The 24,505-nt window shown below is 41.6% G+C and overlaps 1 protein-coding gene across 2 annotated transcripts in view; it reads left to right on the plus strand.

The window, feature by feature from the left end:
- NECTIN3 (nectin cell adhesion molecule 3) overlaps nt 1–24,505 on the plus strand; it is a 210,563-nt gene that overhangs the window by 151,755 nt on the left and 34,303 nt on the right. The window contains exon 6 of one of the 2 annotated variants that reach the window (XM_073616095.1): nt 1,416–11,732. The exons of the other annotated variant lie outside the window; for it this stretch is intronic. Coding sequence (XP_073472196.1) covers nt 1,416–2,002 — 587 coding nt within the window. The 3' untranslated portion in view covers nt 2,003–11,732. Of the gene's footprint in view, nt 1–1,415; nt 11,733–24,505 lie in introns of those variants that run through there. 2 annotated transcript variants of the gene reach the window in all.

Here is a 24,505-nt window from a genome sequence, read left to right on the forward strand (position 1 = left end):
TAGCCTCTGTTTCATGAAGTTAGAGTAAAGCTAAAAGCATCCTACTTAAAGTAACCATCAAAAAAAAAATAATAAAGAAAAAAAGATGCAGGCTACAAAATTAAGGTTAATATTAGAATCAGTGCTGTGGGTAATATATTGCTTTCTCCTTACAGTTTTTAATAAGCACCACATTCAAATTATCATCATATGTTTTCTGAAATTACATAGGCAGGAATTAGATGGTAATTTTAAACATTTACACAGCATGCCTCTTTTACTTTTGCAACACATTCAAAGTTCTGCTACTAACATCGTGCTACTCACAAAAGGTAACCGGGGCCTGCTGGGTTCATTGTTAGTCTGTGCTCAGATGTGCCCTATCATTTTCTAGGCAGCTACACACCAATGGAAACATTTCATGGCTTGGAATTATCAGTCTGATTTAGCATTAGATGCCTCAGCATGTTATAATTATTTCAGCTTTTCAAGCAGATCAAAAAATGTTGGCACTGATTGGTTTTCCTTAGGACTGAAAAAGTGAGAGACATTATGCAGTGTAAATGAAAATGCACAAAAATACACCTATAAAATTACCCAGTATCCTCCTCCATCATTTTCAGTCTATGTACATTAGCTGTGGTGGCTTTTGAGCACGCTCAATTAGGTTAAATAACCATTATACAAACATTATTTGCATGTAATAAAGTGTACTTATTATTTGCTGAAGGGATTACACGGAATGTAATATTATTTTGGGCTCAGCCCAAGCCTTAACCACTGTTTGGTGAAGGGGAGGTATTTTGCTTTCATGGTAGAACATAGTTTTTTGATTTGTGTTTAATAAAATACAAAAAAAAAACATCTAGGTAAAACATCAAAAAACGCACAGCATATATAGAAGCAATGAACTTCTTTTTGTTAAGTGTTGTAAAGGTCACTTCAGATAACTCTGATTCACCTAAAGAGTCTTGAATAACCATCTGTTTTCTAAAATTAAAAGCAGTTTATTGTAACATTTGGTCTTATTACAGTAGTCACATTATAATAAGAAAAGCTTCACAAACTTGCCCTTATACAAAGGTTATAGTTCTACATCTCAGCGATGCCCACTTGTGTGTCCAGTTTTTTGGCATTGGTTGCTCTGTCTCTTGGGTGAATTCTATTTAGGCAGAACTGGACAATCTGTACTTCTTCCTGTACACCAGTCTTTAGTCGTGCCTAAATTCTTTACAGCCCAAATAATACATTTAAGTTCTCTTGACTTTAGACTGTATGTTCACTGGCATAGCCAAAACCTATATCTGTGCAAAAATGCATTTTGTTGCAGCTTGGTATTTAACACATACCTTTGTGTTCATTGTCATTATCAACATTGTTAGCTAGTTAATAGTAACATAATTTTTCCTTCTCTGTCTGTCTGCTTCTTACATTAGATCCTCCTGCTACTACTCCTCCTCCTACAAGTCCTCAGACCCATTCATCCATTGACACTACAGGCTTAGCAACGACTTCCAGAAAGTTCCATATACCAGCGTCAACCATGGCGACCATGCAGGATGGAAACTTTGGCACCATTATTGGCAGCGTAGTAGGAGGTTGTCTATTCTTGATCCTTTTCATTGTGCTATTTGGAGTTATCTACCATAGGCGGAAACAGACGTTCCGAGGTGATTATTTTACCAAGAGCTACATTCCTCCATCTGATATGCAGAAGGAGTCTCAGATTGATGTGCTCCAGCCTGAGGATCTCGACCCATTTCCTGACAACCTGAAAAAGGAGGTTGACATTAAAAGCAATGATCATATGTACAATGAGTATCTTCACGACGATGATAACTCTGACTGGAACCATATTGTTAGTTATAACAGATATCAAGAGCAATATGACAGGCCAGTCAATAACTATAGTGAAAAAAATGTGCCTATAGTTTCAAGGTACAATCAGAACTTCGATAATGAAGATGACTTGGTCTCACATGTGGATGGTTCTGTTATATCCAGAAGGGAGTGGTACGTGTAGAGACTGCAGCAGTTTGAACTGTGTATTCAGCTACATGATTGTCGAAGTAAAATTTTTGATCATTTTTTCATAACCATTTACCATGTCTTGAAATGAATTTATACAATAAGGTTTCTCAAACCTCCACTCAACACAGAGTGTGTAAATAAGATTTAGCTTGGAATATTTAATTTGTTAAACGAACTGTTAACAAACTGCAAACTCCCTATCTATGAAGGATGTACATGATGTTCTGGCACTAGTTCAGTAGATATATTATCACATGGGCTATAACAAACAGCAGATAATAACATTTCAGCTTTGACTAGTTTGAGAGCTAAAGTTTTATTGGATGTCCAAAGTTACAGCACACTAGTTCCATTTGCACCATGTCATTCATAGGCCTTATAGCTCATAAAATTACCTCAATGGTACAGCGAAATTTAATGTATTAATTCTATAAAATAAACTCGTATTCATTAGATATTCTGCTATAGCTTAGGAAATGTTAAAAAATTGCTGCTATCAATTCAGTGTACAGTACAATGTGTTTTAGATGAGCACTTAAGGAAATGATCCAAAACCTTTAAAAATGCTTTGTTATGTTCAAGGCCGCAGTTTATTTTTGTAAGGTATTTTTTAGCAGTTTTCTACTTTTTTTCTACAGCTCAGTTAAAGTGCTGTTGTATTCAGCACTGAAGAAAAATATACATGTTTAAAGCTGTATAATAAGCCAATACCCACCTTATGTAGATCAGAACTGTTATTTATTTTTTTTTCTGCATATATTTTCGTTGACATTTTTTTGATAAGGACTTTAAAAAATATATTGTTTTCAGTTTGAATCTACAAAATACATTTGGTCTCATCACTAGAAATCTGTTGCATTTGTGATACTTTAAGGCACACTATTTTCCGGTGTTTTGCACTAGACCATCCTATTCCATTTGCAGAGTGGTGATTGTTGGAAATGTTGATGTCCTACTGACAAGTTAAAGTGCACCTGGCATGTATGTTGTAAGAGTCAGCGATTTCTTGTAAGCCAAATCAACGCCTAGAGGAGTGCAGCTTCTCACTTGACTAGTCATAAGGGCCCAGTAAATATTAGCTATGACTTATTGCTGTCATGAGTTCCTAATGGGTTGAATTATTGTGCTTCTCGTGGATATTGCTACATCTGCATCCTTCAAAATAGCTGCCTTTGTGGTGTTAAATGACAGGTGTAGTTTAAATGATATCTTGCTGCTTTTTCTTAATTATGTACATATTGCCAAAGTAATACTATGGTATCAACAAAAAAATGGAGCATTTGCGAATTAAATCATTAACATTTAAAAGACCAACATGATTAAATGGAAACACTAGACAAGGAACAATGGTTACAAATTAGATTTCATTCTAGTATAGTCAGGCAAATGGGTGATTTGTTATTGGTCACTATAGGATGCTGCACTTTGCAAATGTGTCTTATTAAATAAAGGCCTCTCTAATAAAATAAAATAATCCATTTTTTTTCTGTGCGACCATTTTTGAGGCACACACTGATGTTTTTCTTTTCTATGCTAGCAAAGCAAATTACATTTTGGTATCCTAAATGAAGTACCATCTTAATAGATGACACCGTTGTAAAGAAGGGATCTCCTATCTACTGTATATTTATCTTGCATCAACTCTAACTCAGGCACCAGTCAGAAGTCTAAGATGCTGTAAAATTTGATTGTCTAAAAAGGCTTATTTATTAAATCGGAAAGACATATTCTTGCTCACATAGCATCTAGATAATCCATTTTTTTTTTTTTTATAGATGACTTTCTTTCCTACATAATCAAACCTATAGTGCAGTATGTTTTGTGTAAAAAATAGGTAATCCACAGCAACCAGCTGACTGACTGTACTTGTGAAGTTTACTGTTTTTCTAAAACAGTTGCTATGGGTTACTATACATTGTTATAGTAATAGCGCTCTTTTTTCCATATTAAATAACGGGATGAAGAATGGTATAGAAAGCAGCATTTATGGAATTGTAAAAATACTATTTTGTATCTCTCACATCAGACAACACCCCCCCCCACACACACACACACACACACACACACACACACACATTGCATGCAATAGGTACTCCAGTACCAGTATTTTTTCACTCTTTTTGTTGATTTTATTTTGAGACAATTCAAGTATTTTTGCTTTATTTGCCTACGATATCTGTACATAAGTGTTATATCTGTAGCTTTAATCTGGCATGATTTTATAAGAAAAAAAAATTTGCTCAGGATATCCTCACTGATTTTTTTTTTTTTTTTTTGGGCTACATGGGCAGTGCACATAGGGAGCCGTCTGTGGCCACATCTTTTTGGTTCCGCTTTTTAACTTGCTTGCAAGAGCGACCTTTGTGTCATCTTATAGGCCGTCTTATCCCAAAACTGATTAGGCTAAACTACATACTGATTTTTTTTTTTGTGTAGTGATTTTGGTGTAGTGATCCACAGCCGCCTTCAGTTGTACTCTCCATATTGTCAAAAAAATTTCCCCCTTATAAAGCTTATTACAGCCACTAAGACAGCAAAATATGCTAGATTCTTGCTGGCACAACCTGACAGCTCCATAGGGCGCTCAAACAACGTTTTGAGATTGGCTTTTCTGCTTTAGAATGCTTGATTTCACAGGTCCCAGAAAGCTGCAGGACCATCTAGATAGCTCAGCACGGTTCACACATGCGCAGTGAGCAGCTGGCAGTGAACATACCCGACTGCCACAGTTAGTATGCTGGTACCAGGAGCCAAACTCAGTGAAGAAACCGGCCGGATGAGGACAGCTCTGGATCCTGGGACAGATGAGTGTCCTATTATTAAAGTGGTGTTCCGGGCGAAATTATACTTTTTAAATAAAAATACCCCTATAATACACAAGCTTAATGTATTCTAGTAAAGTTAGTCTGTAAACTAAGGTCTGTTTTGTTTATAGCAGTAGTTTGATATTTTATAAACTTACAGCAGGCCGTGGCCATCTTAAGTGTGGGCATCTGAAGCCAGACTGTATTTCTTCCTGGATCTCATCCTTGCAGATCTCGCACATGCTCAGTGCAGCACAAGCGGTGTAATAGGTTTCGGGTCAGGTTTCCATAGCAACGGCAGTGTCAGAGGAAGTTGCCGCCCCTTCCCAGCAGGCATTGCAAACAGGAAATGATGCGATGGGCCACGGCCAGGGAGGAGGAAATGAAAAATGAATACAGCAGATATACAGTAGGTGCTGAGAAAAAAAAATTACAAATATCCAATTCGTTTACAGTGCACAGTTTAGTGGGGGATGCTGAAGAGTTGTAAAAGTGGGTGGAACTCCACTTTAAGTCAGCAGCTACAGTTTTTATAGCTGCTGACTTCAATTTTTTAAACAGATTACCGAACAGCCTTTTTAAGGCAAAGTTTTCCTATATTTAAAATAAATGAATCGCAATATTGCAGTTTTGCTTCCTTTTTAATTACTCATCCTACAAAATTAAAATAGAACAAAAATCATGGTGCCAGCACACCTTCCTCTTCAGTAATAGTGACTTTGTTATGAACATAATAGAAGTCACAAACAAGTGCAACTTTTCAGAACCATGAAGGGTTCTTTTATCAAGAGTGAGCAGATTATTTTATGTTAAGTTGGTTACTAATTGGTTGCTAGGAGCACACCACTGTTCTGTTATTAAGACCTGTGTTGAGATGTCTCTTAACTTTCAGAACTGAGGCCACAGCCATCCCAAAGATGGTACTAGTTCCAGGGTGTAGAACACCTCTTCAGCATCATAAAGAAAGCAAGTAGGGTTGCTTCTATGAAGCAGGCAATTGTCAACCTATAGCACTGAAGCCTGAAAATGGTAAAGACAATTTTTGTCATGTTAGCCAGGTTGGCTCAATATCTCCCCCTTTAAACAGCATCTGGATTTATTTTCTTTATTTTTATTTATGTTGAGTGGGTATCTTTACCCACCAAAAACTAATGGTGGTGTGTATGGAAGTAAAAAAAAAAACTCAAACAGCGGCACTGTTTAGAAATAGGGAATTTACACAGCCCTACCAGACAGTCTGGAAACTTGAACTTTTCGTTTTGCTCCTTTTTCCAGTCTATGGCCAGACAGTTAAGCAGAAGCACTAGAATGATGAGCCTATCTTTTTCACTCTGCTAATTGCCCATGAGTACTGCAGCCCACCTCATTGGATTCCTGTGCTGCCCCTCCCTTTCCTAGTCCGAGCTGTGCTGCACGAAGGTCTCCAGGCTGGACCCAGGTCAAATTCAGGTAGTTATGCTAGTTGTTTTTGTGTAAATGTCACTGGTAGGGAAGGAGTTAACACTAGGGGGCGATCAAGGGGTTAAATGTGTTCCCTAGTTAGTGTTTCTAACTCTATGGGGATAGAACTGACTGGGGGAGGAGACATATCGTTGTTCCTACTTAGTAGGAACAAACGATATGTCTCCTCTCCCTTGACAGAACAGGGATTTGTGTGTTTTCATTTAACTGTCCATTCACAGGGTAGGGATAAAGGACAACACTCGTGAGTGTTACTGAACTCCAACAAAGTAATAAGGTTCTTGGTCCTGCAAGGCAGAGTCTTGCTGTGTGATAGAGCTGTATACTATCTCAGTACTGGATGTACAGTAATACAGATCCAGTTAAACAGCTTGTATACGTATTTAACCTGTAAATGTAGCTGTTGCCCAGAAGTTCAGCTTGAAGTTTTGCATGTTTAACCTGAAAGAGACAGTGTTACCTGCCCCCACCCCCAGAACCACTGATACCTCTGTCACAGCCAAAAGCACTGGGAGGAGGTTGGATGCTTACCCATACCTGGATGCGCTCAGTATTGTCACTGGCTGCAAATGAGGAAGGAGCTGGGAGGGAGTACCTCCAAGGTGAGTATATGGAGGTTGGTGAAATGGGTATAGGGGTTTTTTGCAAATACACCGTCACTTTGCCCTGAATGAGTAAGGTGACAGTGACTTTTTAAAGCTGCTAATTAGTTTTTTGTTTGGTTTCATAGAACTTGCTGTGAGCTTGCATTTCCTTTTTTTATACGTTATTTGGCCTTTCTTTTTATTTGAAGCAACATCATGGTACCAAACTTAGTAGTGATGCCAAAGTGTCCTTGTATGTTTCAAGAGAAAGCATGTATCGGTATATTCTTTTCTTAGGACTTTTTTTTTATATGCATACCGTTATGAATGTGTAATCTGTTATTTTGTATTGCTTCGTGTTAGAGCTTTTATATGATCTAAAGTCGAAAATGTAAGGTCATATTGACCCCAGATTGCTGTAGTTTGAGTTGATGTAGTTCCAGAGAACATTGCATTGAAATGCATTGTAATGTAAGAATCATGACCTAAAAAGGAAGTTGCCAATTAGAAAGGAATTTAAACTTATATGTATTCTATTCATGCCTGGTAATAGGCAAGGCTGAATCCATCTGTAAAACAATGCAGTCAAAAAATGTATATCATTGATCCTAAAATGTTAGACTATGAATAAGCATATGATAGATTGGAATGATTAATGTGTGAATGGTCGGCAAATAACTTTAACTGTAAATACTTTATTCCGAATATATTATCATTTGTAATCTGTGCCATGACTACTCCAATTAGATGACCAGATGTAATTATCCTCCATTGTGTGAATTTTAGGGACCCTTTCACCGACTACATCATTTTTATGGCATTCAGATTTGAGAACTACAGTACATTGCCCTGCTTTAAAAAAAAAAAAAAAAAAAAAAATTAAAGCTCGGATAGCCCTAGAATAATTTGGAATTAATGAGTGTCTGGTATGTAGCATGAAGTGCTACAGATAGTCTTAGAACCTGCTGTTCATGTGGAACCTTCATTCTGCTGCCTAAAAAGGCACTTCCACTTTGCAAGGCAAAATTACAGTGTTGTTTCCTAGGCCCCCTCGCCCACCCCCAGTACTCGCCTTGCTATAACCTACTCTGCTTCTTTCTCTCTCACAGCCAGAACTGAAATCAGCAGTGTCGGCGGCTAGGGGGATAGGTGACATCACTCCCTCAGTCATGTGGCAGCCAAGACCCGAGCACTATCCCAAGGGAAGTCACATGCTCCCCCATACCTGGAAGCACCAGGTAGTGTTGTCGGGGGAGACAGGTCAAGGAGGCAGGGAAGCTTTGGTAAGGTGAGTAATAGGTGGTGGGGGGTGGATACCCTACTGAATCAAAGCTGAAAAGGACAGTTGTTGGTTTTTGTGACATCTGGGGCCATTCAGTTTGTGCCCGGCGGACCCATGACAGCCCTATGAGTGGCCAGATGTAGGTGTAAACCGACATAAGTCTGTGTACATCCGCCTTTCTACAGGGCTGCATGGAGCTTCTAATCAGATCTCCCTGAAAAACTAAAGGGCGGACCTGATCGGAATGCCATGTGGAAGGGCCCTAAGTAACTGCTTTCTACTGCCTCCTGCAAACTGATGACATCATCTCAGCCTAGACAGGTGACTGGAGATCAACTTTTGCTGTTATATTATAACATATCAGTAAGGCAGACATGAAAAGTTACTGAAAGGCCCACTTTAGGCAACCCTATATTGGGTTGTTTAAGGATGAGCAAGGTTCACTAGCTGTCTCCATATGTACAAATTGCTATTATGTGGAGGTACCTTACAGCAAACATGAGACCATACAATGTGTTTGTAAGAAGCTTCCTTGCTTCAAATTTTTAGTTTTAGTGCTGGCGCTATTAACAGTTTGAATATACCACTGTATATTTATTTATTGTGGCTGTCAGTTCAGAAAGTTTTGACTCTGGCATTTTTTATGGCAAACTACTGTTGATTCTAGGCCTGGAACAATACAGGGCCGTGTGTGTGTGTGTATATATACCCTTACAGTTCAGAATTTCTGTGTTTAGTTCTTTCGTTATAAAAAATTGTAAAGATTGTTATAGATGTTTTCAAGTTGATGTGTTGAATTGTAATTATAGCTGACCATATACAGGAAGGGGAGTTAATTTGAGACCTTTGTGTCATTGTTAACTAGCACATATGAGCACCCTATAGATTTGGCACAGCGGACGTGCATTTATTTCTGTAACGGGCAGCTTTCTTCCTCTGTATGGCCAGTTTGTTAGTGAGGGAACTGTATAAAAAAAAAGTTCAGATTTAACAAAACACTGTAAACAGTGTAAATTTTATAGTACAATAATTTAAATAGCATGGTTCTGGCATATGTACGTATAGATTATTGTTGCATTAAGGTGTGACATTCGGTACGTCCTTGAAGCACAGACTTTTTTCATATAAATTTCCTATTGTCCATTAAGTCTGCATAGTCAGGTGTTAATAGTTTTTGTTTGCATCCCTGCTACCTGTATTAATAAATCAGTCCCAAACCACGACTAAAAGAAAATGCAGTCTGTGAGATTACAGCTAGCATATTTATACTTTTAAATATTTATAACTATTTCCACAAAACATTAGATGCTGCACTCACTGTCTGTACTTTTTTATTTTCGTATAAAAATTTGCCTTATTTAAATTCTTACTATATACCTGATAAATACATGCTTTAACAGTTTGCATTTACTTTGGGTTTTGCATTCACTAAACAACACAATGATTACAGCAGGAACATTTTTTTTGTACTGTGCTGGCCGTTTCTGACTTAACCTTATTCAGGTTATTACACTGCAACATATGACATCATATATGACGATTGTAAAGTTAAGGACAAATACGCATCAAGGCCAGGAGTGCTAATGATTTGAATGTTTTGAAGCCAAAGCTTTATTTTTTTTACTTTCTTTGCTTTATTCATGTCCACAACTGGTAAGCCACAACTTATTACACACGTATTCATTATTTATGTATATAGATACATACATATGTGTGGCCTGTATTATAATTCTTTAAATGTCTTATTGATATAAGGGTGTTTGATTCCCCAGAAATCGATGCTGCCTCAAAATATAGATTTCTTCTGCTGGCTGGTACTAAAAGTCTATGATTTTAGTAATTTCATGCATAAATAGGTTGAAAAGGATTATAGGTCAATCAAGTTCAACCTAAAAACTGCTAATCTTGTTCCTTCTTGGCTATATGGAAATCAAAGCTCTTGGTTGCCTGAAAGGCTCATCTTGTTCCATGTAATGGTAAATGTTTGTTCTCGCAGTGTTATAATCATATCACCTTACCGAAAAAGTGCTGACATCTATAATCACAGAAATGTGGTAAATATACATGAAAGCATTTAATTGTTAAATTTTCATACATGTAGCACATGTGTCATAACACCTATTTTAGAGAAAATAAACCAAATCATGTAATTAATTTGCCTGTGTGTCTAAAAAAACACTTTTATTTTTAATAAAAATGATGGCTAACCTATATATTCCTAATAGATTCTAACATTTCCGCAGTAGTAGACATCTATAATATATATATGCGCAAAATCCACTGGGAGCTCTGAAATTCCAATACTACAATTCTAAAATATAACTTCTCACATAAGATGGAAATTAGCCTTTTTTTGTTCATATTTAGCGAGATACAGCATGGTTTTGATTGGTCTGTTCCGCTAAATGTATTAATAAGGGCAAGCGTAAAAAGACACTGTCACTACATCAGTTATATAGTTCTGATTTTAATTTAAAATGCTAAGCAGACATACAGAAAACATATATTAAAAATACATGATTTCTTCAACTGGATTTGTCTATTATTAGATCAACTGAAATTTTAATGTCTGTGAGTCTCATTTGAGATTTTCTTTAAACACTGCTTTTTTAATTAGTAATGTTTTGTTGAAGGTCAACTACCCTGTAATATTTCACATTATCCAATGGTTCACACACCTACTAAATTATACCCTCTCCCTCTATACAGCATAAACTGATTCATTGACCTTTTTTTTTTTTTTTTTTTTTTTTTTTTTTTTTAATGTGAGTACAGCTATTTTCCTGTCTCTAGTCTTCCAGACTTTGTATTTTCCTTTACATAAGCATTGTGAATTTGTAGTAGCTATTTAAAAGTTTTATAGCAAAATATTTTTGGAGTTTGATACAGAATTCAAAATGTATGTTTGACAGAAGTTCACCAATATTAATTTTAATGAATTGGATCAGCAGTTTATTGAAACCTCCAGTGTTTTAATTGGCATTAATCCATCTTTTGATATACTTAAAACAAGTCCTGAGCTGGTACTATTGCTTATTTAGCTTTTGCTTCACAGACTTTTGATATTTAATTACTATTTTTGAAGCATTTTATTTTTATTGTAGAATACTGCTAAATATATTGTGTTTATAGTTTTGTAATAAGTGGCTTATTTTTTCTGTATTTTATACTTTGGATTATATGTATGGGCATAAATATGTGTTAAATGCTGCCTGCTGCTTTCAGGGATGTGTAAAATTTTTAAATCAACCAAAAAATGTAGTTGGAGAGACATTAGATTGTAAAATCAGATAAGAACAGTGCTCTTAATTTTAACTGCAATAAGATATTTGAAGATTAGAATAAAGAACAAAATAAAATGTGAACTTTTATACAAATATAAGAAATATTTTACTTGCGCTTCTGGTAAGTGTTAGGATGTAATTTTTTGATTCTGTTTTTTTTATGTACCTTCATTTCAGTTTACCATTTTTTTATGATTTGCTAAAGTGAACTATGTTTTTATGATAAATGATTTGTTATTCTTGCAAACTGTGGGTGGTTGCTGTGTTGACCTTTCTGCTGTTAAACAATGTTTATTACTATGAATTTGTGAAATAAATTTTTATTAAATTAATTACATTTTCTCTGCAAATTCATAAACCTGTACAATTTGAGTGACTTATCTGGATTGGCTCAACTTTGAACAAAGGGAAACAAACCAGCTTTTTATGCGTGGTTTTTATTCAGATGTTTACTAACTTAAAGCTGTGTGATGTCTAAACTGAAACCAAAACCTTTTTTATGTTTGTCTGTTCTTCAGGTGAGAGAAGTCCCTCCAGTAGCGACACATCAGTGCACCCACTTTTTTTTTTTTCTTGTAGCGAGGGGAAAGGATTATGAGGCTCCCTTCATGTCCTCCGTGGACAAGACAGAAAATGTCTTCAATGGGATAACGGCACTAAGGCTCCATTCCCACTTATGCATTTTTTTATGCTTTTTGCATTTTTGCAGAAGTGCAGGGAATTTTTTTAACATGGGTTCCTATGGAACACATTCACATCAATTCATTTTGTGGCTCTGCGTTTTTGGAAAGGGTCGGGGACATTTTTCCCTGCAAAATGCAGCATTTTGCATGTAATAGACTTCAATGGACCCGCATCTAAAACGCAAGTACTTTTTACCATTTTTACTGCGATTTGCATTTTGCGATTGGAGGAGTTTCTTTTTTACATTCACTGTATATATCTGCTTGCTAAGGAGTGGGCCGGGAGGCCATCCGCCGTGTCAGTAACAACTGATGAGTCATCTGCTGTCAGCGGCCTTCCCCGCTGACAGCTAAATGTAAAAAAAAAAAAGATTGGCGGCTAAGAAAATTCACGGGAAAAAACGGCGTGGGGTCCCCCCCAAAGACCATACCAGACCAAAGGGTCTGGTATAGATTAGGAGGGGGCGTGGGATTCCTCCCAAAATCCATACCAGACCCTTTATCCGAGCATGCAGCTCGGTAGGTCAGGAAAGGGAGGGGACGAACGATTTTCCCCCCGAACCATACCAGGCCGCATGCCCTCAACATGGGTGGGTGCTTTGGGGCGGGGGGCTCTGCCCCCCTAACCCAAAGTACCTTGCCCCCATGTTGATGGGTCAAGGGCCTCTTCCCGACAACCCTGGCCGGTGGTTGTCGGGGTCTGCGGGCGGGGGACTTATCGGAATCTGGAAGCCTCCTTTAACAACGGGACCCCCAGATCCCGCCCCCCTTATGTAAATGGGTATCCGGTACATCGTACCCCTACCCATTCACCAAAAAAGAAGTGAAATGTAAAAAAAAGCCGGTTTTGGAAACGTCCTTTATTGAAAAAATAGCTCTGAGCCGTCTTCTCCCCGAGCCGTCTTCTCCCTCCGCAGTCTCTCCTGGTGCCGTCTTCTCCCGCGCTGCTATGTTCTTCCTCGCCACCAGTTACCCACTAGAAAATGAATCTCTTGTTGGATAAAAGTTTAGGTCAAAAATATATTGTACCTATTACAATAATGGACAAATTTCATCAGCTGGGTATCACTCACCTTCCACAAAAACATCATCTATAAAGTGCAGCCAAAGGGAAATGTGCTCATTGAACCCCCAGGACTGGTAAACCACTGTCTCCTTCCACCAGCCAAAATGTAACAGGCATAGGCCAGTGCCTATATTGTTCTGTAGAATGAAATCCAATAAACCAACATCTAACGCATTGTGGTTATCATGGCCCTCAAGCCACTAATTTAAGGGGTAGACAAATATATTCCACATCTAAACCCACTAACCACCAGTCTTCTTCAATCCCTCTATCCTCCAATTTCTTTAACACATCACATGCAACTTTAGCATACAGTCCAAGACTATGGTCTATTTTTGTAAACCTTGGGCAGGGTGTAAAAAAAGTGGTACTTTTATAAAAAATAAACTTGTAACATAGCTATAGCCACCACACGATGGAAAGTAGAGATCACACCCTGGATGTATACCGTTTAAATGTACTGACACCCGATACATCTTAAAGTGAACATAGCAGTTTTGTTTAATACTAAATCACCAATCTGACATTGAATTCTTTGCAAAGTTTGGTTATACAGTGGATATGAAAAGTCTACACACCCCTGTTAAAATGTCAGGTTTCTGTAATGTAAAAAAAAGAGACAAAGATAAATAATTTCAGAACTTTTTGCACTTTTAATGCGACCTATAAACTGTACAACTCAGTTGAACAACAAACTGAAATCTTTTAGGTGAAGGGAAGTAGAAATAAACTAAAATAATATGGTTGCATAAGTGTGCACACCCTTAAACTAATACTTTATTGAAGCACATTTTGATTTAATTACAGCACTCAAGTCTTTTTGGGTATGGGTCTATCAGCATGGCACATCTTGACTTGGCAATATTTGCTCACTCTTCTTTGCAAAAACACTCCAAATCTGTCAGATTTTGAGGGCATCAGATCACCCCACAGATTTTCAATCAGATTCAGGTCTGGGCTCTGGCTGGGCCATTCCAAAACTTTAATCTTCTGGGGAAGCCATTCCTTTTGTTGATTTGGATGCATGCTTTGGGTCGTTGTCATGCTGAAAGATGAAGTTTCTTTTCATATTCAGCTTTCTAGCCGAGGTTTTGTGCCAATATTGAATTTATACCTCCTTGCACAAATACATCATTTTTTCGGGGAGTACATTTCTCCCCCCAAAAAAGGCTTTTGTCCCTGCAGGTAAGCTTTTGCTGAGACTAAGAGGAGTCCCTTTTGCCTCTCCTAGGCCTCAAGGTGCAAGTCTAAGCCTGAAGTGTAATCCCATCAGTCTCCATTCCAGCCAAGATTGGTTTCAAAACAATCCTTCACACAAAAACTGTCAAATCTTCTGTTTTATTCAGAAGCTTATCTCACGAGGAGTGATTATTAATCCTCAGTTCTAAATCTGACCAATTTAAGGGTTTTTACAAACTTTGTTCACCATTCTCAAAGCAAATGGAGCCACACGGCCTATACTGGATCTAATAATTCTCAAATTGTTCCTACCTGTCAAAGTTCAGAGGTGCGTGATCATGCAAGTCAGTCATTTCCTCCATTCAACCTGTGGTCCTTCTGGCCTCCAACATCAGGGATGCTTACTTTCACATCCCTGTCATCCCTGTCATTCCTTCCCATTAATACTAGGATGCCCTTCCCTTAGGACTTAAGTTTAACCACTTGCCTACCAGGCACTTACACCCCCTTCCTGCCCAAGCCATTTTTCAGCTTTCAGCGCTGTCGCACTTTGACAATTGCACGGTCGTGCTACACTGTACCCAAACAAATTTTTTTATCATTTTCTTCAAACAAATAGAGCTTTCTTTTGGTGGTATTTAATCACTGCTGTTTTTTTATTTTTTACAAAAAAAGACAAAAAATTCTGAAAAAGTTTACTTTTTTTTCTGTTAGTAAATTTTGTAACTAAGTAATTTTTCGCCTTCACTGATGTGTGCTTTTGAGGCGGCACTGATGGGCAATGATAGGCTGAACTGGTGAGCACTGATGAGGTGGCACTTATGGGCACTGATGAGGCGGGACTGTTAGGTGGCACTGATGGGCACTAATAGGCAGCACTGGTGGGCACTAATAGGTGGCACTGATAGGCAGCACGGATAGGTGGTACTGATGGGAATTGATGGGTGGCACTGGTGGGCAGCACTGATTGCCAGCACTGACTGGCATCGCTAATGGGCACTGATTGGTGGCAGTTGTGGGCACTGATGCTGCCACTGGTGGGCATTGATTGCTGGCATTGGTGGGCAGAGATTGGTGACACTGTATTGCTATATTGTAATCAGGGCACTGATGATTAGTGCCCTGATTACACTCCTAGATGTCCCCCTGCGTGGAGATGCTGCTGATCGGCTCTCCTCGCAACACACTCTGTCAGTGTGAGTCGAGGTGAGCCGATTACCGGCATCTCTGTGTTTACATGTGACCAGCCGATCACATGGTTAAAGAGCCGCGGACGCGGCTCTTTACAGAGATCGGGTTCGGCGTGGCCACGATCGCCACGCTGTGCGCCCGTTCTGGGACGTCATTTGACGGTGGGCAGGTGGCAAGCAGTTAAAGGGAATTTTATGTCCACAGCACCCTGGGTCTTCACGAGTGTGTTTTGCCCTGGTCCTTGCGCTGCTCTGGTCTCAATGTATTAACATTGTGGCATACCTGGATGATCAACTGTTAAAGGACCAGTCCTCCCATGCTCTGTTAGTCAATGTTCTGAAGGCAGTGCAGAAAGCCTTCAAAAGTTGTCACTGGATTAGACTCAATTGCAGTATCTAGAACTCAGGGTAGTTTGATCTTCCCTTTTCAATGGTGCAGTGTTATCTAGCCACCATCCTGCTTCATAGTTGTCAGCTTTAATAGTATGACTGTTGAAGCCCAGGTTCTGAGAGACGAGGGCCTTCTGGATTCAGTCATCTCTATGCTACTAAAGGCTAGGAATTTCTTTTCTTGTAAGGTCTGATTGCACCAAAGGTGGTGTGGTGTGAGGCTAGGAAATTCCATCCTAGTAGTATACAAGGTCAATGTTTGTCTGGGGTCTAAACCTTCTTTCTCCTTTTGTCCTATTCCAAAATATCCCAAGGAAAATTTCCCTCCGCCATCTCAACATGGTGTGCTCTATTAGAATCTACCGATTCCCTCTTCATCCTTCCCGCAGGAGGCTCCCTGCATCTCACTCCACCATTGCTAGGTGGATTAGACAGGCCCTCATTCAAACCTATGGTCAAAAGCAGCCTTTTTCAACCAGGGTGCCTTCAGGTTTCTTCAAAGGTGCCTTGGCAAAATGCCTACAGTTCCTCAAATTTTATACAAGCCAGTGCGTGGATCAAGCCTACCTTTTAGTTACATAAAGTCACATGTTTTTATTGTGCACCATTACAACCTTCTAGCACCTGGCGTCCAAACAACCAATGATGTCAGTTGATAAGGAAAATGTTGGATGCCTGCACTTCCCTCCCCTGCCCCTCTCTGTCAGCATTCGGTTTACATTAGCTGAATAAGGGAGGGAAACTGAGGAAGAAGAGAAACATTGGAACACTAGTCAGTGCCAGTGTGCAAATGTGTATTTGCTTTGGAAAAAGAAATCATCTCTAAAGTTGGGTGTCCTACATGTGTGAATATTCATACATTATGTAAAACTATATTAGTTTAGTTTTTTCCATTTTTAAAATGGGGTGCCCCAAGATTGTGCCTAATTTTAAAGGGTGCCTTAAATGAAAAAAGGTTAAACACTGGTCTTAAAGATAGGATTCCTCCCTTCACTGGTAAAGCGCACTTTACCAGATCTGTAGGTGCTAATTTGGTTGTTTCAGCATCAGGCATTGTTTTTTCAGATTTGCAAGGCTGCCACCTGGTATTCTGTTGATACTTCTGTTTTACCCAGATGTACATTCTTCCTCTGGTGCCATTTTCAGGCATAAGGTGCTGCAAGCTGCTCTCTCTGAGTTCTGTCAAGCCCTTGACCATAGTTGAACTGGTTTTGGACTAAGATTAAGACTAAAATCCCTGTCATGAACAGGTGTGGCCAGATTGTGTGGACTGCAAAGAGGAAACCAAAACACATGTAAAGTAAATAAGAATAATGTTTATTTAAGATAAGTGATATAAATTAGTAAACACCCCAAATACAAATAATGCTCAACCAACCAACAGAAACCCACAGGCAACAGATAATATATACAGCCAAAGGGAAGTACCGAAATCAAACACGTTAGCCAGGCCAGGATCATACACAGGGGATCAGCAACTGAACAAGGGCAGGATAGGAGAGGGAGATAAAGGATGGGATCAGGCTTACAAGGGAACTGGAACACAGGAGGGATAGGATCAGGATTGGATCAGGTGCAGGCTCAGATACAGGTTACAGGGTTCAGGATACAGGTCGCAGGTACAGGTCAGGGTGCAAGGAAGAAAGATACCAAGGCAAGCATGTGAGGGCTTGCCGGGTATTTATGGGACTGCCAGTGATTGTCCTCATGTAACACCTGAGCGCAGGGAGTGTTGTCTGCTCCACATCAGGACAGACAACGGGCTCTGGGTCATTGAGCTGGGCAAGCTGTGTAACAGGCACTGACTCGGCAAGCAGAGTAACGGGCATCGGTTTGACAGACTGGGGCACCAATATCAAGACAGGCTGGAAGGCAGGCACCAAGACAGGCTGGAAGGCGGGCAACGAGACATCATGGCTGAAAGGCAGGCACCAAGACATCAGGCTGGAAGGCAGGCAACGAGACAGGCTGGGAAGCAGGCACCGAGACATCAGGCTGGGAGGCGGGCACATCAGACTGGAAAGCAGGCAGATCAGACTGGAAAGCGGAGACATCAGGCTGGAAGGCAGGCACCAAGACATCAGGCTGGAAGGCGGGCACCGAGACATCAGGCTGAAAGGTAAGCTTCGAGACAGGCTGGAAGGCAGGCACTGAGACATCAGGCTGGAAAGCGGGCACATCAGGCTGGAAAGCGGGCACATCAGGCTGGAAAGCGGGCACATCAGACTGGAAAGCGGGCACATCAGACTGGAAAGCGGGGACATCAGACTGGAAGGCAGGCACATTGGACTGGACAGCGGGCACCGAGACATCAGACCGGGCAGCAGGTACTGGAACTTCAGACTGGGCAGCAGACACAGGTGCTGGCACATCAGGCAGAACAGCAGGTGCTGGCCCAACAGGCTGAACAGAAGGTGCATCAGACTGGATAGCAGGTACTGGAACTTCAAATTGAGCAGCCGGTACTGGAACTTCAGACTGGGCAGCAGGCACAGGAGCTGGCACAACAGGCAGAACAGCAGGTACTGGCACAACAGGCTGATCAACAGGTACATCGGACTGGACAGTAGTCACTGAAGCATCAGACTGGAACATGGACACTGGGATGTCAGGCTGAGCAGCAGGCACTGGAACCTCAAACTGGACAACGGGCACAAGCATTGGCACATCAGGCTGGGCAGCTGACAGAGGCACATCAGGCTGGGCAGCGGACAGTGGCACATCAGGCTGGGCAGCGGACAGGAACACATCAGGCTGGGCAGTGGACAGGAACACATCAGGCTGGGCAGCGGACAGAGGCACATCAGGCTGGGCAGCGGACAGAGGCACATCAGGCTGGACAGCGGACAGAGGCACATCAGGCTGGACAGCGGACAGAGGCACATCAGGCTGGGCAGCGGACAGAGGCACATCAGGCTGGGCAGCGGACAGAGACACATCAGGCTGGGCAGCGGACAGAGGCACATCAGGCTGGGCAGCGGACAGAGGCACATCAGGCTGGGCAGCGGACAGTGGCACATCAGGCTGGGCAGCGGACAGAGGCACATCAGGCTGGGCAGCGGACAGGAACACATCAGACTGGTCAGCAGGTATTGAAACATCGGAGTGGAGCATGGACACAGGAACATCAGATTGGGGCACAGGAACTTGCCCCAGGCGGAGACACTGGCTAGATAGCAGGCAGAGGTTTGGCGGAATCAGGTGGGTTATCAGGTTCAGCTGGCATGCAAGCAGACTGGAGCAGGTTGGTTGGTGTGGAAGCAAGTTGGGTTACTGGCAGGATCGTGTGAGTAGTGAAGAACTTCTGTTTCTTCTTTGGCTTAAGTGCTGGAGATCTGTAGGTGGCTGTAGGACTGTAGGTAGGAGATAAGGCATACTGAAACGAAGGGCTGGGATATGGCAAGGAAGGGGGAACAGCGGCCAGAGGAAGTTTTTGTGGGGAAGTTGCAGGTAGTAGAGAAGAGGCAAGTGGGTTAAAGGCAGGATAGGTGCAGGAAATAGAAACAGGGTATTGATACTTGGTGGGGAGCAGGGTATATTGGGCTGTAGCTGAGGTTGCCAGGAGTGATGGGGAAAAAGGATGTCTGAGCAGGTAGGTGTTTAGTAGCAGGTCTGGGTTGTGGAGAGCTGACAGAAGCTGGGCATAACAGGTCTGACCATGCCTGGAGTACAGGTAGCGCAAAAGTGGGCTCACATACTCTCTGTCTGACCAGGGACTACACTTCATCTATACAATCTTTCAACAACTGTTTGGAACAAACTGAGTAGTGCTCCAAAAAGGATGCAGAGTCATCCTCCAACAGCCATACTAAGGACTGAACCTGGTTAATGCTGAAGGGGGGAGAAAAGTCATCATGGCCCTTTGGGATACAGGGCAGAGCCAGCTCTGTACATCCAATCAAAGGCTCAACATCCTCAAACAGTATACTGCCCTGATCGACCACAGAGTGAGCTAAACGGATAATCTCCAGCAGCTGATCACTGGGCCACCCTTTCAGTGTCTGGCGGAGATATTCAGAACTCTCTGCCAGCAGAGCATAATAAACAATTATATCTGAATTCATCCCAGCAGCATGAAACAGAACCGAGATGGTTCCCCTGTGCAGCCACTTCTGGCCAGAGAAGGCCTTGGTATACTGTAATGAACAGGTGTGACCAGATTGTGTGGACTGCAATGAGAAAACCAAAATGCATGGAAAGTGAATAAGAATAATGTTTATTTAACCTCCCTGGCGGTATTCCCGAGTGTGGCTTGGGGTTAAAATTCAGTACCATTAGCGGTAACCCCGAGCCACACTCGGGATCGCATTGCAGGATCCTGGGGCGGCTTTACTTACCTTGTCCCCGGGATCCTGCGATGTCACCCGCAGTGTCCGAGAACTCCGTCCTCCTCCGAAGCCTCTCCGTGCCAGGCTCCGTTCCCTGCGAGCGGCGCGACGCACGGGGGCGGAGCGTGGCGGCAAATTAAAAAAAAAGTAAAAATCATAACACATACAGTACTGTAATCTTACAGAAATACAGTACTGTATGAAATGATTTCACATCCCTTTTGTCCCCAGTGCTTTGGCCCATGCCCTGCATGCAGTTTTACATGATATACACTGTTCTTTCTGCCTGGAAACTGGAGATTGTCCATAGCAACCAAAAAGTGTCCCTTTACGTCAAAAGTGGCTTTAGACCAGCTAGAAAACAGCGATAGTAAATTAGAACACTTGCAGAATTGAGCGATAGTGAATTGTGGGGAAATTTATTTTATTACTATTTTTTTTTTTTTAATTATTTATTTTTATTTATTATATTATAATTTATGTTTTTGTGTTTCAAACTTTATCATACCCGGGATATCCTCTAGACTCTGGTTTGGACAGATTTAAGTGTGTTATTGTTAAGATTTACAGACCTACAATATAAAACGCCAAATTTCCATGCAAAATAATTGTACCGCTTTCAGCACCTAAAATCCGAAATAATCATACCGCCAGGGAGGTTAAGATAAGTGATATAAATAAGTAAACACCCCAAACACAAATAGTGATCAACCAACCAACAGAACCCCATAGACAACAGATAATATATACAGCCAAAGGGAAGTACTTAAATCAAACACGTTAGCCAGGCCAAGGTCATACACAGGGGATCAGCAACTGAACAAGGGCAGGATAGGAGAGGGAGATAATGAATGGGATCAGGCTTACAAGGGAACTGGAACACAGGAGGGACAGGATCAGGATGGGATCGGGTGCAGGCTCAGGTTCAGATACAGGTTACAGGGTTCAGGATACAGGTCGCAGGTACAGGTCAGGGCGCAAGGAAGAAAGATACCAAGGCAAGCATGTGAAGGCTTGCCAGGTATTTATGGGACTGCCAGTGATTGTCCTCATGTAACACCTGAGCACAGGGAGTGTTGTCTGCTCCATACTGCCAGGATCCATCCGCTGGTGGATGTCAGTACTGCGGCCCAATGATGACATAACACCAGCAGGGAAAGACTCCTGACAGTTCCTAAACTGCCAGGAGACACCTGCTGGTGGACCTCAGTACTGCACGCCAAATGATAGATCTTACCAGCGGACGGACCCTTTAACTGTGTCCAGTATTCTACATTTAGGAAAAGGATTTTTCTGGTAAGTTAAAAATTTTTTACTACTTGCATGTTTAGCTTTTTGCAGCGTTTCTCTGCCTCTATTGAAATTTAATGGTTCCCTATGAGAGCCGATTGATTTGAATAGAAGTCGCACCACAAGTCGAATCATGATGATCTGGCTTGCGGTACGACTTGTGCACTGAGGATCTTGAAGGGGAACCCTCGCCAAAATGAAAATTGGTGTGGGGTTTCCCCCAAAATCCATCAAGACCCTTACTACGAGCAAGCAGCCCAGCAGGTCAGGAAAGAGTGGAGATGAGCGAGCGCCACGCCCCCCCTCCTGGACCATACCAGGCCACATGTCTTTAACATGGGGATGGGGACAAGGGCCTCTTCCCGACAACCCTAGCCTTTGGTTGTCGGGGTCTGCGGGCACGGGGCTTATGTATCCTATGTGAATGAGTATAGGGTACAGCTTCAGCATCTCTTCTTCCAATTTCTTCTTCCTCCGGCCATGTCTTTGTCCTCCGGTTCTTCTCCTTCCGCTGATTACATCTTCCTCCTGTTCTTCTCCCTTAGCTAATGTCTTCTCCCACTGCTGGTTCTCCTCTCTCCACCATCTTCTTCCGCTGCCTGTTCTTGCTCTGCTGTCTTCTCCCTCTGCCATTCTCGTCTCTCCACTGTCTTCTCTCACTGTTCTTCCTCCGATGTTCTCTCAAAGCGCTCTCCCGCTGTAATTCCAGGGCCGCTGCGTGCCATTACTTATATAGCCATGGGGTGTGGCCACCCGGTGACATCATCCAGAGGCCTGCCCCTGGATCACCGCTCCATCATGCCCCAGGTGGTGACGTCACAAGGGGGTGGGGCCTCTGGATGATGTCCCCCATGTTGAGGCATGTGTCCTGGTATGGTTCAGGAAGGGGGGGCGCTTGCCAATTTTTTTTCATTTTGGCGACAGGTTCCCCTTCAAAATCCTCAGCGCACAAGCCGCACTGTGAGTCAGATAATCATGATCGGACTTCTGGTGTGACTTCTGTTCAAATAAATGGGCTCTTATAGGGAACCATTGATTTTGACATGTCAAAAAAAAAATGCTTGACGAGGCTTAACGCGGCTTTATCCAGCGTTAAGATGCTTTTACCAGCGTTAGACGTTTTTACAGCTGTAACGCCGGTCCTCAGAACGCACTGGCCCTGGGGGTTTTTTATTTTTTTTTATTTTTTGCAGCTTGAAAGCACCTATGCCACTTACAGCTTCTAAAAGCCTGTGTGTGCATGGACGCATAGAATAACACGGAGAGGCGTTTTTAAACTGCAAAACAAAAGTCTGACGCTGCTAAAAGCAGCTGTAAAACACCCTGTATGCACAAAGCCTAAAAGCCACTAATGTTACTATAAATCAGAAGTGCAAATTTTTAGTCTGTGTAAAACTGTTTGCTGGCTTATTGTACGCTGTCTGCACTCCTGCAGCAGAAGCCAGGACCCAGCTGTTAATCTAATAATTAACCCTGGTAATTTAGCTTGATAAAGCCACCAGAGGGAGAGGAAGACCAGGGCATATGAGGTAAACCCCAGGGTACTTAAAGTTTTCAAGTATGTTCAATGTACTCAAAAGTAATGTAAACCAAATTATGTGTTTTTCTGGTAAACAGCTTCTCGTTGCCTCTAATTTTCATAAATCAGACCCAAAGCTCAGATGGCTTGAGTGACACCTAGATCAGGCTGGGGTAAAATATAGGGTTGCACTAAAACAACTTTGTTAAGACCGAGTACAAGTACCAATACTTTTTTTCAAGTACTCGCTGATACCCCCGATCCCCCTTTTGAGACAGGGAATGGGACTGAGGGCACAGATTTCCCAGACCCTTTCTCAGCAGCCTCAGCTGCACTGAAGATAAATGGACAGGAGACAGCGGCTCCTGTTTTCAATCATAAACTAAAGCATCACAAACACAGTTTACGATGCTCAGTTATGAACGGACAGTCAGTGATCGCTGACTCTGTGCATTGCGAAAAGGAAGGAGTCGGTAAATTACATTTACCGGCTCCTTCCTCCGCTCTCCATCCTGACAGATCCGGGATGAGGGGAACTGAAGGCGGATACCAGGAGCCAGAAGAGGACCCGGGGAGCTGGAGGAGGACACGGGACAGTCGGGATGGTCGGTGCGGCAGTAGGGGCAGTTACAGGTACCAATCTCCCTGTATAACTTTCAGTAATGCAACTGACAGCTGCGGGAGGAAGAGGAGGTGAAGAAGCAGCTGTCAAAAAAGCTATATAGGGAGATCTGTGCTAGTAACTGCCCCCACCACCGTACCGATCATCTGTGAGGCTGCCCACCCCCCCACCCCCCCCGCTATGCTGAGGACCCTGGGTGGTATCGAATCAAGCATTGGAGCATTTGCACGAGTACAAGTACTCGTGCAAATGCTTGGTATCGGCACCAATACTAGTATCGGTGTAACCTAAGTAAAATGTATATTTCATTAAAGTGATTACACAGGTCTAGTACATGGAAATGTATATGGTGGGGAGCGGAGAGAGTGACATCATCCCAATGCAGATTCAATAGGGATACCCTCCAATAGTTTGGGGACTATTATGGGCACTTCAGGCAAAAACTCTGAAAAACAAGAAATAAAAAAGTACAAAACTTATTTATAAATCAATATAAGAACATTCTATAAAAAGGGGTGGCTTGTACATATGTATGTATGGGCAGCTTGAGCACAAGTCTGCCAAAATCTTCAAACAATCTAAGAGATGAGACATCAACGCATTTCAACAATATAGGTTTACAGTCTTCTTCAGGGATGCTCATAAAATATATAAAGCACATTTTTGTAAATATTTTATTATATCTTTTCATGTGATAACACTGAAGAAATCACACTTTGCTACAATGTAATGTAAAATAATTCAACACACAGCCATTAATGTCTAAACCGCTGGCAACAAAAGTGAGTACACATCTCAGGTATGAATGGGGAG

The sequence above is a fragment of the Aquarana catesbeiana genome, linkage group LG02 (assembly GCF_042186555.1).
Source record: "Aquarana catesbeiana isolate 2022-GZ linkage group LG02, ASM4218655v1, whole genome shotgun sequence".
Lineage (NCBI taxonomy): Eukaryota > Metazoa > Chordata > Amphibia > Anura > Ranidae > Aquarana > Aquarana catesbeiana.